The sequence below is a fragment of the Hippoglossus hippoglossus genome, chromosome 1 (genome assembly GCF_009819705.1).
Source record: "Hippoglossus hippoglossus isolate fHipHip1 chromosome 1, fHipHip1.pri, whole genome shotgun sequence".
Taxonomy (NCBI): Eukaryota; Metazoa; Chordata; class Actinopteri; order Pleuronectiformes; family Pleuronectidae; genus Hippoglossus; species Hippoglossus hippoglossus.
The window spans coordinates 19545901-19557989 of record NC_047151.1 but is presented as its reverse complement, the minus strand read 5'-3'; the positions used below and the strand labels follow the sequence as shown (position 1 = coordinate 19557989).

The 12089-nt window shown below is 43.6% G+C and overlaps 2 protein-coding genes across 3 annotated transcripts in view; one reads left to right on the top strand and one right to left on the bottom strand.

Moving 5' to 3' along the window:
- The window catches only part of gstcd (glutathione S-transferase, C-terminal domain containing), a 43077-nt gene extending 36127 nt beyond the window's left edge, over positions 1-6950 (bottom strand). Inside the window, exons 1-4 of one of the 2 annotated variants that reach the window (XM_034589071.1) lie at positions 6873-6950; positions 6309-6739; positions 4541-4999; positions 2982-3251 (exon numbers count right to left, since the gene is read on the bottom strand). In XM_034589071.1, coding sequence (XP_034444962.1) covers positions 2982-3251; positions 4541-4999; positions 6309-6728 — 1149 coding nt within the window. In that variant the 5' untranslated portion in view covers positions 6729-6739; positions 6873-6950. Of the gene's footprint in view, positions 1-2981; positions 3252-4540; positions 5000-6308; positions 6740-6872 lie in introns of those variants that run through there. The other variant, XR_004614346.1, reaches the window with a different exon arrangement.
- Positions 6951-7154: 204 nt separating this feature from the next.
- ints12 (integrator complex subunit 12) lies at positions 7155-12008 on the top strand. Its single transcript, XM_034602142.1, has 7 exons — positions 7155-7313; positions 8153-8316; positions 8448-8609; positions 9072-9253; positions 9386-9545; positions 9681-9824; positions 11172-12008. Exons 2-7 carry the CDS (start codon positions 8161-8163, stop codon positions 11730-11732), a joined length of 1365 nt encoding a protein of 454 aa, XP_034458033.1. The 5' UTR covers positions 7155-7313; positions 8153-8160; the 3' UTR covers positions 11733-12008.
- The last annotated feature ends 81 nt before the right edge of the window (positions 12009-12089 follow it).

Below are 12089 nucleotides of genomic sequence, written 5' to 3'. Positions count from 1 at the left end.
CTGGGATTTTGCAAAAATCCAGGACTAATTTAATCTAAACAAGTGATCCAGTTTTAAGATGTTCCATCAAGTCACAAAGTGGCTGCAGCCGGGGGCCATAATGACTTTAACTAAAAAGTGTAGATAAAAATGTAGATAAGACAAAAATGTAGATAAGACAAAATATATAGTAGCACATTTAAAACGATGACTGTGAAAATGCTTTACATTTATAAACCCCTAATCTCTGTGCAAAGTAGGATGGATGAAACTTATCAAAATCATTAATATACTCTTTTCCAGTAAAATGGTTTGTGCAATGTCGAGGCATCATTTTGGAGAAGGCAGCATGTTTCACTGCTAGATGATAACATCAGTTAAGCACACGGTTGAGAGTTAGAGCCTGAAAACACGCTCGGGAGCAGCAGTTCAGATCAAGTGGATCTGCCACAGCAGTTCACGTTGCAGAGGAAGCAGCAACAGTGTGGTTTAAAAGATCAGAGACATCAAAAGATCACATCACATTTCAAGATGCATCAGTCCCATTCTAAAGCTGAAATGAATGTGGGAAACTGACACGACAATAACAAATGATCTGGGAGAGATGATTCCCTAATGGCTATCAATGAATATTATATTATAAATATTCATCTGGACCAAAACTATCGTACTACCTAAGAATATAACCTGTCATATATAGTTATGGCTAGTTTCAGTGCAGCAGTTTCGACAGGAACAGACACAGACACTCAGTAATCCCAGTCTCTGGAACACAGGCTTTCCTGTTCTTCCAGCAGGACCTATTTTTACTGCTAACTTAGATTAGCTTGTTGTCTCATATCATCAAGAGACCTGTCAGTAATCGCAGAAAGGCTTCAATCTTGCATTTCGGTGTCAGGGCTACACTTCTGTTTACATCTAGTTTACAGGTCGTGTGTCTGCATGTCATCGCACAAGCAGTTTGACTGGCATGCATCTGTGTGCGTTAACTAATGTGAGGAAAGGATTTTATGATCCATTTATATTGTGGATAATGGATTAAGATAAGCCCGGTGCCTCTGGTTAGCGGCAGTGATGGATCGCGTGTCACCATGTCAGACGACGCACTTCCCTTAGCACACACACATATGCATGAGGCCATACACAGGCACTTTAGCCAAGGCAGCTGCACTGCAGACATGGTGGTGGCGACACGCAGCCATCCTTATAATCCCTCCGAGGGAAAAAAAAGAATGGTGGCCATTGTGTGCGTGTCTGCGTGTGTGCACGCATTCCTCTCGGTTCTAATGTCTGATTTCACCGTGCCATGAAAACTGTCATTTGAGCACATCTGTGGCTGCCTCGCTAAAATTCATCCGGCAACATGGCACATTTGAGACACAGCCCATCCTGACCACCCAGCTCACAGTCTCATTCAAACTCTCTCTCTTTTTCTTTTTTTTATACAGCTTTCTCCCTCTGCCTGCTTCCCGTCACATAATATCACACTGTTAAAGACACTTAGCCAGCAGGAAATCACAGAAATATCTTTGCTGAGGGAGCAGAGCAACAAGACCAAGAGCACAGATTGAAGGCTCAGCACTGAGAGGTTAGTCAGTGTCTCCATTTAAACAGCCGGGCTTGTTTATCTCCTGCTGAAGAAGCTAGTCCAAATAATGTTGTAGCGGCAATATTTGCTGTGCTGTGGAGCTGAGAAAGTTATAAATGTGTGAGTGTGTGTGTCTTGCCAATGCTTGCTCAGGGAATTACATTTTCAGAGTGTGGACACATTATGTTAGTATTGAGTGCTGTCTTATCTCTTTACACTAAGACTTTCAGCCATTACTAGAAACTACTTAGTCTGGCTATAAAACATTGTTTTGTTTTGGACTGGATTCTTTGTTTTTATTGCACCTGAAATGAGGAAAAGCTGAATGTGCGCTGTCTGCACTATTGTAAGTGGCAACAGGATCCACAGAGAATACTGAAGTGAGCTTTTTAAAATTTAGTGAGGGCAGTAAAACACTATTCTTAAAAGCAGATTCTGTTCTTACATTTTTTTTGAGAATGGTCACTTTTTTTGTTCGTTTGTCTTGACAGATAAAACCATGTCATACAAACAACGTCTGTGAGAAGAAAACCGTGCCCACAGACAAGCATCCTAAGACCTTTAAACAGCCCATTTAAACTGTTAATCCTGTGACTGAAAGCACTTAGTGTAAACGTGCTGACAGAACGATGAGAATTTGAACAATTAAGAAAGTCAGCCAGCAGACAAAACATTAACTTAGAACTACACTCCTGAAGGCACAATCAGCAGAAAATTGAGGCGTGAAATTATAGGGATAATGGTTAACAACCAGTTGGAGCCTACACGCCGTCTATCTGTGCTGTGAAGGGACGATGGGAGACACCAGCTTTAACTTACAGTCAGAAGCTACATCCACACTACTACGTTTTAGATTTAAAAACGCATCATGGTTGCTATGTTTACGCTTGCTGTCCGTACTACTCCACAGTTTATGATCGCCTAAAACAAAGAAGTTTGGAAATGCTATTGGTTCCGTTTTAGTTTGAAAACTGGTCTGGACGGTCAGATATTGAGATGTTTGGAAATGATGCCGTAGTCTCTTCCTGATTGTTTTTATCAGTCACGACTCGACTATCAGCAGTGAAGGCAGAAGCTTTGTAAACACTGACAGTAACGGTTCCACCTCGTCGTCGCCCGAAGGAAAAAAAACCCTCATGATACTTTTCACCATTGTTGTTTCTCAGTCGTAGTATTTTCTGTAACTAAGCAACCAGAGTACTGGAGAGTAGGCCATCTGCTTCCTGTTTACACCGGTACGCACATGCCCAGTATGAATTGGCAGAGCTTAAATGCTTGTGTTGACGAAGAGATTTAAAATGGAACACATATTAGTATGGATGTATATGTGTGCATTTGCATTCAAGCAAAACGTTTGGAGAACACAGAGAGGTAAAGCATGATGAGAAATAAGTAAGAAATTGGGATAAATTACTTTAAGTTTAGTCATCGTGGGCCTGGGGCCACCGACAAAAGGCAGTTGTGACGTCGTCTCCTGGTTTTCTTCTGGCTCCAGTTGACTAGTTGGGTTGTCCTTTGCTGACAGCCCTGGGAGTATGAACATGGGAACTTGGAGGTTGGAAAGAGCCATTCCACAAGCCTTGGCTGCACGAAGGACCCCAGGTACCTCCTGAACACGGCTGAACCAACGCAGCAGGTGGGGGAGCTGATGCAGAGTGCTCACAGCGTGGGCTTGGAGGGAATACTATCAGAGACAAAGAGAGGAAAGAAAAGAAGAAAAAAGAAACAACAATAGTGATTAAGTGACTCATCTGATGTGTCATCTCCAATGGAGCGAGATGTCAGGTTCCACCAAAACCCCCTCATCACACTGGTGGACACACATGAGGGCAGGCGGGAAAACACATCAAAACAACGTTTGCAGGTGGGGAGGGTAAGGACACAAACAGAGACGTGATCAGAGCAGCAGTGTCACTGTGTGCGAAGGACGGGGGAAAGAGAGGGGGACGCAGACAGAGAGAGGGAGATGGGGGCACTCTGCAGTACGACGAGTGGGCGGAGTGGAAAGGATCCGCTGTGGCTGCATGTGTTGCGGACAGTGATGGCCGTTAAGAGGAGACACGCTAGGCTGAGTGTGAAACTGGAAACCACTGGAGCACAGCTGACTACTAAAAGCCTCATTGTGAGAACTTCAGTTTATTCCCACAGTTGAGGAATAGCTGGGTGACAGCTGAAGGGTGAAATGGAGGTTGAGCTCCACTTCAGTGCCAGACAGTGCAGCATTCCTAATCAATAATAATATACCACTCAACTAAGCCCTGGTGCTCTCGGTTTCTGGTCTCCGCTGCTGTTGCTTCAATTGCTGCGACTAACTTTACCTAAAAACATGCAACCATTAAGAGTTATGAATATTCACTAAATGGTCGTGAGCTTCTGACGTCCTCTGGAAGATAAGAGTTTTAAAGGTCATCCTAACAACCCACCGATTCTTGATCTGTTGCAGAGAGAAACCCATTCCCAAAGTAGTGTCATTGAAATGCATTTCAACCTGCTGCATTTGAATAGAAACTCTCCCATACACTGTTATCGCTCCTTGCCAGGTGGCTGCAGACCACCTTTGAGAGCGAAACGTGTGCCAAGAGTGATGCAGCGACTCTTCTTAACTCAGGTTTCTGCCTGGACGGAACTGAAAGGAGGTGGATTGGATGTCTGCTCAGAGAGTCAAAACTAAAAGTCATGCATAATTTGACATGTCATCATAATAAAGGCATTAAAAAAGACTAAATATGTAAAATTGTTGCTTATGGCACATTAATGGGGATTGTAAACATCATATTGTGTCAAAATAATGAAAATATAAGAGGCACATATGAAAATCAAATGAGTATTTGACGTGTATTCAGGGATCCAAATTTTCTAATAATAAAAGGCAGTAAAAGGCAATAAAAAGGCAGCGATAGGAGGGTCCTTCGCCACAAGGATTGATTTTATCCCACACCCTCAAACATGATTCATAAACTCCAAGGCTCTTACCAGGTACTGATAGATGCATGGCAGCAGCACCACATCCGTCAGAGTGAAGTACAGGCCTTCAGCAAACAAATGCTCCAGCGGAGGGAGATCTGCCGTCTTCACTTTCCTGATCTCAGAGCTCTCCCTGGTGGTCACAGCGGGGACTGAATCCACCGACAGCTTGGCCAGAGCAGCCCTGAGCTCCAGTCCATCAGGGACCTGAGGCGACGGACCAGGCTCCCGCTCATTGTTCACATCTGCTTGGACTTCGGGCGACTCGTTCTTCTCATTCTGTCTCTGCTCTTGGAGTTTCTGCCGGCGTATTTTGTCATCGTTGTGGACTTTGACCGGCTCCGCCAGCCTTCGCTCCAGGGAGAGGATGGAGAGAGGCAGCTGCTGATATTGATCGGTGGGATTCTGGAGGTGCTCTTCTACAGCGGAGGGGATGCCAGTTTCACACAGTCTGGTCCACTGGCTCACCTGAGAGTGACGAATGGTGATAAGAAAAAGGATTTTTAAAGATTTTGAGGTCACTCCAGTAAAGTAGAAGTCATTTGGTGCTGGAACACTTTTAGATCAGTATGAAGGACGAGCAGCTCATCACTTGAGGGATTGAAATTTAAAATCAGTCAAGGAAGAAGAGCAGACTTGAGAACCACTTGAAATACTTTACATTAAAAGCTCAAATCTCCTCGAAGGTTTCTGATGAAGAACTGTGTAATTTTAGGAAAAATTCAGACAAAGCTGTGAAGCATTTCTATGAGCTTTGTTAGATGTATTGTTTATAAGCTGCTCAATTGTAAACAAACTAATACACTAAGTCATTCATTATTGAAAGGTTTACTCTCCATGTATATTGAATTACATGTTTGCAAATCAACACAGATTGAACATGTAGATGAACATTTTTGAGAAAAGCTAAGTGAACTTTAGAAATGACCTGCATTTATATTATAAATATCATCAAATCTGGCCAGATCTTAATTTAAGTAGTAATAAATACTATGTTTAACAAATAACACACAAATTGAGCTTGATTGAATTTGGGCCTTGACCGAGAATATGTGCTCTAATGCCAGTCTATTTACAACTGTACACATCTGTACACGAGCAGCTGAGGAGAAACTGTCACCATCACCTGTGACTACAATAAAAGCCAAAATGTAGACATTTTACAATAAAGTAGCTCCTGATACCACACGAGTTGTGGCCTTTTACAGCTATAACCTCCCCTCTCCGTGAACCTTGCAAACAGGGACAGTCATCAGCAGCCAATATGACCCAAAAATGTATATTCACTGCTTTTGAGCCCACAAACCACTTTTGGCATCTCAGGGGTAGACAGCATTGCAGCCATATCCAATACAATTGAAGTAAATGGTGACCACGTTAAGCCTCGACATTCAAATCTGATTTTAACATTTACACCTTTGTGATCCACACGCTAATGCGGCTCCAGAGGATGATGTCAGAGGACATTTAGGCTGAAGACGTGATTTTCGTGGGGGCTTACGGACACTTGGATGACACCACAGGAGCAGTATGGGGACATTTTATGTTTCTTTTACGTTTGAAGATGGTGGTCACCAGTTACTTCAACTGTATTGGATTTGGCTGCAACGCTGTTTACCCCTGAAACTCCAAAAGTGTTTTGTGGACTCACACCCACCACCTCCATCGGCCTAGTGGTGTTTAGGCAATGAGAGAATTTTCATTATCACTATCACTTTAAAGCCAGGTAGCATCATCCAGGCCCTTCATGTTTCTCTCATGGATAACCTCCCCTCACCTCAGCACAGGCCTTCAGGCAGGTCTTCTTGAAGCCCAGCAGCGCCTGCACGTCCTTCCTGGAGGGGTCCGCCTCCAGGGTCTTGTTGATGATGTGTCTCAGCACCACGGCCAGTCCGGCCCTGCACAGCTGCCCGGTCCCATCCAGCACAGCGGGGAGCCGACAGCCCCTCACCAGCTGAGGCAGACCCTCCAGCTGAGCCTCACACACCTCCACACTCCCCGGTACGAGACCCTGCCTCAGTGCCCGTGAGCAGGAGGGCGTGGAGGAGACCAGGGACACTTTGAAAGACTTGCAGCCGCAGTACGAGAGGAGGAAGAGGGTGATGGAGGAGTGCAGAGGAAGACGAGCCTCCTCACCTTGCCCACAAACTTCTAAATAGAGGGAGGGTCGCTGGGGCTCTGCGTCAGCGTGCGTCATTTTTAAATAACCTGTAAAAACACAAGGAGGTTAGGGAGCAGTTAAAAGATGGCGGCTTGGAGGTGTAGGCTAAACTGACACTTTCGACATTAATATATACACACACACACACACACAATCACACAATCAAACACACACACTCACCGGCGAATTCAACAAACCCACGCTGTTGGTTGTCCACGCTGTCTTCTTCTTTGCCTGTGCTACAGCTAAAACCAGCACCACAGCGCCACCGGCTGTCCGCTATCACAACATACAGATTTATACTAATGTGTATATGGCGTGTAAATACACGCGTATGTTAAAACATTAACGACACAATACATGTGTCACATATAATTGAGTTTTTTAAATGTGGATTATTATATTATTTAAGAATCTTGAGGGAAAGAAAAGTCCAGGCAGGGAAGCTTCCGGTCGTGTACATTCCGGACGTATTTCAGGGTTGCACAGGTCGTCGGAGAAGAACGGTCCGTCCCGGTTGATTCTTTTTGAGGAAGCGTTGATCGACCATCAGCTGTTCAACCAAACGAAAATACCGGAGCACGGGACTGTTTTTCTTTTTTAACTTAAAACCCGAGAGAGGTAATGTCATAAAGCTTGAATTGATATTCTGTTTGTTTTGGTTTTTATAACTGACAGCAGAGAGGGGGGAGGTAACTTTAGTTCCTGTGGCGTTGTTTCTGTTTCTCTCTCTGTGCGATACAGAAGTTTGATTTGAATTAAACACGAACGACTGAATCAGGGAAGCAGCGACACACGGGAAATAATCACTAAAGCGGATGTGAATCTGCAGGACACGGAGCATCAGCATGGACAGCCAGGCTCCTTTTCTCCACCCGGTGGTTTTTCTTTTGTATTTATTCTCTCCAGCCTCGTCCTCCTCTCTTTACCGTATTAAATGCATAAGACAATGATCGTGTGGGTGGTGAACTGGGGCCAGGCTTCCCCGAGGAGAAACACACGGAGACAGCTTCCACTGAATGTTTCAGTCCTGCTAAATGTTTCATGTGGAGGGGAAAGTGTTTTTTTTTTTATTTAATGTTTTCCGGCCAAAAATGAGCAGTGCAGCTGAATGTGAGAGAGGAAAATTCAAATCACACGTGAAGACTGAGTGATTTGCAGTTTGGAGGCTGCAGAGTCCAGATGGCTTTTGTTCACAGTGTGTGGTGTTGAATGAGGCAAAGGTCTGAGGAGAGTAGAGAGACATTTTGTTTCTAAAATCAATGATGTGTATCATGTCAGGATCTTATCTCACAGTTGACACTCCATTGTCCATATGGCAGCTCAAACTATTCTATGTTTTACAATCAGCAACCTGTTAAACCAAAACCTTTCTTAGAAGGGACATGTCAGTAATATTTCATGAAGCTGTAACCCTTAACCTTGAATTTAATAATCTGACATTATTGACTGATTTCCAGTTTAAGCCATGGCTGGACCCGTCAGTCTGGACTTGGATCCCATCTTCCTAAAGGGTCTGGGTTACCTGCACTCCAAGAGTAAAGACTCAGTCGATAAACTCAAAGCTTTACTAGAGGATTCCCTTTCAAGAGGAAGTGACTCATCGTATCGTTCATCACAAAAGGTAAAGGGATTTCATCACATACTTAATTTGCATTCCACCATCTTTATTGTTATTTTTCTCTTTCAATTTCATTATATGTAATTTATTCGACAAAATTCTAACTACTCTGTGTTATTATCATGTATCCTCAGGACATAGAGGTGTCCAAGGGGTCTGTGTCCAAACTGAGCTTGAGTAAACAGGACTCAAAGTCCTCGTCGAGCTCCTCGTCCTCCAGCAGCAGCAGTGGCAGCAGCAGCAAATCCAGCTCGGAAAAAATCAAAAAAGAGGTAGAGAAGAGACCCATTGAGAAGGTAAAGGATCTTTTTTTTTAAATATTTTTGATTAGAGTATGTTAAATACCATCCTTAGGAGAAAATAGACATCCCATAATAAATTCCAAACCACAACAAAAAAAAATATTTGCAAAGTACAGCATCAATTGTGAAAGTTGTTGAGCCATGATTAAATCACAATTGATAGGTAAATAAACTAAATGTACATATGTGTAATTTCAGAGCCCTTATCAAGATAATATATTGGTTTTCAAGTTTGTTTTAGATCTACAGCACTGTATTGCAAAGCAGGTATATGCAATTCAGCTTAGAACTGATAAAGAGAGTTGAGTCCAGAGATTTACTTGAATAGCGAGAAACACATGCATAATTCTTAAACTGACAACTATAATAATAAAGTGCTTGGTACTTACATTTTGAAGATGTGATGATTTGATGTCAGCCTCTAAAGTGACGTCTGTCTTTCTCACTGTCAAACAGGTCAGGGTTGAGTTGGCTGAGGTGGACCCTCCCAAAAAGCCTCGTTTGGAGAAACCGGAGAATCGCGCTTCCCCGATTACCGTTCAGACAAGCAAAGACCTCCTGCCAAACATTAATGATTATGATGAGACCAACGCCGATGACTTTGCCATGGAAATGGGCCTGGCCTGTGTGGTTTGCAGGTACATGTTAATGATTAGCAAATTAATTAAAGTTTATTTTACCTTTTGCAATAGCTTCAGGTCAGGTTGACCCAACATATGGTTCAAATAATTTAGTTTTTTCTTCTTGTGCTCTCTTTTGAATTATGTCAGACAAATGACAGTCACCATGGGGAACCAGTTGGTGGAGTGCCAAGAGTGCCATAATCTGTACCACCAGGACTGTCACAAGCCCCAGGTGACAGACAAAGAAGTCAACGACCCACGGCTCGTGTGGTATTGTGCCCGCTGCACCAGGCAAATGAAACGCATGGTGAGGAAAATCAGTTATACTCCAACATCTAATTGATAATTATTCGTAGCAGATCGCCACTTAGTGGGTGATGGACTGAGTTGTGTTACAAGGTCCAGTTCTATCTGTTTGAAACTATTCTTGTTTGCCCACTAGGCCCAGAAACCTCCACAGAAACCGTCCCCTGCCTCTGCATCATCAGCGCCTGTTGTAAAAGACACACTGGTCAAAAAGACGGAGCTGAAATCCAAACCTGACACAACCAGCACCTTCCAGGCCTTTAAAAGAACAGAAGTGAAGGTGAGTGTCAACTCATTGTGGCCGTCGTGTGTATGAGACTTAAACAGCATGCAACATGGTGTTGATGCCAATCGTGTGTCGTGAGAGAAAGTGAATGCTTACCAAGCATTCTGCCAACACGTGTGATAAATCTTGTGTTTCATGTGTTCTACTGTGTCAAACTCTGGAAAACTAGGAGTCTGCCTCCTTATTACTGGTAGATAGTGAGAGAAAACTATGGTTTTAGAACAAAATTGTTCTAAAAGGCAAACTGCATAAATATCTCTGCAGAGGAAAATGAGCAGAAAGTATACACTTACCTTTAATGAGCCAACCACTGACTTCTGCTGCTGTGTAATGTCTCCAGAGAGAATTTGGTTTAAAACTTTCCAGCATTTTTACTTATTCACCATGAAGTTATTTTGACAGCAAACATTTTGCCTTTAGTCAGTGATTTGATTATGTTAATTCAAGCCGCAATGGGAGGGAGTTTTGTTTGTTTTCCAAACAAAAGTGTTGCTCAAGTTGCATAGCTTGCAGGTAAGTTTGCTGATAAACATGCTAGACTATACACAGGTAAACAATGAGCTACCCCAAGGTAAACAAAACAATGCTGTTTTTTGTTATGGTCACCAAAAACCGATAAAATGAATATTCCTTTTGCTAGGATTAAGATATTGGTTCACTTCCGTTAATTTGAAACCTTGAAAGTTAATGCAAACAAATCCTACAGGTGTCCTAACTTTTGTTGTTTACTGACAAATCCTCAAATTGATTCTCTACCCTCCGATCCATCATTATAACAATACTGTACTTCAGGACGTAGGTCTGTGCGGATGTGTCCCAATTCAGGGGCTGCATAGACGGCCTCATGTTGAAGGCTCCCTAAAATGCGACCTTTTATTCACAAGAAATGAAGCTTCCAACAGCTGGATCCTTCTGAGGCCATCCTATCCTTGAATTCACGGTGTGACAGTGACAAAGCTAACAAGCTATCTATGCGGTTGGCCGAGCTACAGTAAATGCAAAAAGTAGCCAACTATGAGGGCAGGAAAAGCTGGTGAAGCATTTCAGTTCAACCTTCGCAGTCCACGAAGGGAAGAAAGACTGTTTGGTCAGGGCTTCATCCTACAGCAAGATAATGACTCAAAACATTAGAAGAAAATAACTAGACAGAGTCTTGTCATGATGGAAGAGCAGCACAGTCTCTATATTTAAATCCCTGGGTAATGGTTTCATCACACTCCCAAACGACAGTTGCGAGCAGGCTTTTAATTTGTTGGCGTTCAACAGCAGTATTTGTGTCTTAATTAAATCTGTTGAATTTGTGCTGTGATAATTATAGCGACTGTTTTTCATTTCATGCAGGCATCCGCAACATCAGCCACCCCCACCAGTAGCAGCTCCTCCTCAAGCAGTGGTCTAACAGGCTGGGCTGCATTCGGAGCCAAGACGAGTGCTGCTCTTCCTCCCAGCTCCAAACTGGGTTCCTCGGGTCCAAGTGGGAGCAACAAGACCGTGACAGCTCCCTCTGGCCAAAAACCTGCCGGGCTGTCTGGACTGGCGGGAGCAAAATCAGGACCTGGGAGTACCAAGGTACCAGGTGGTGGTAACGGAAATGGCTCTAGTCAGGTGCCCCTGAAACCTCCTCCACCCCTGACTCTGGGGAAGCAGCCACTGAACCGCTCATCGAGCAGCGATAACCCAGGGAAAGGCTCTGCTTCGTCAGGGGCCGGCTCCCCGGGTAGCGCCCAGGCAAGCGCCGGGGGGAACGGAGGCAATAACGGAGGAGGTAACGGGAACAATGGGAACGGGTCGAAGGTTGCACCGGGGGACAAAGCGCCAACTTCTCAAGAGTCTCAGCTCAATGCCATGAAACGGTTACAGCTGGTGAAGAAGAAAGCAGCGCAAAAGAAACTGAAGAAATGAGAAGAGATGGAGAGAAAAGAAGAATAAGAGGGGGGAGGAGATCTGGGGGAGGAGAAAATAAACCTTGCAAACGTGTGAAATTAGTGACAAAATAATGTTTGTATGACAAGAGCATCTGTACATGGATTGACACGATCCAGTCAAATACTTGAATCTTACTTTGCGTAAATGCTGCTGGACTCTGTGTGCGTCGTTCTGCCCTAACGAATCTAAACATTTATAATGTGACTGTCAGTTTTTATCGACGAACGTCATTAAATATCCTCCTCTGACAAATTGCATATATCATTGACTTTGTAGCATGTGTTGTCCCTGAATGTGATTCACACAGAACAAATGAAGAAAGGCTCACACAAG

What these genes read in the sequence shown, in the direction of transcription:
- ints12 (XM_034602142.1), top strand. Translation starts at nt 8,161, where the DNA reads ATGGCTGGACCCGTCAGTCTGGACTTGGATCCCATCTTCCTAAAGGGT. An exon ending in CGTATCGTTCATCACAAAAG is followed by an intron (nt 8,317 to 8,447) that starts GTAAAGGGATTT and finishes ATGTATCCTCAG; the next exon opens with GACATAGAGGTGTCCAAGGG. An exon ending in AGAAGAGACCCATTGAGAAG is followed by an intron (nt 8,610 to 9,071) that starts GTAAAGGATCTT and finishes ACTGTCAAACAG; the next exon opens with GTCAGGGTTGAGTTGGCTGA.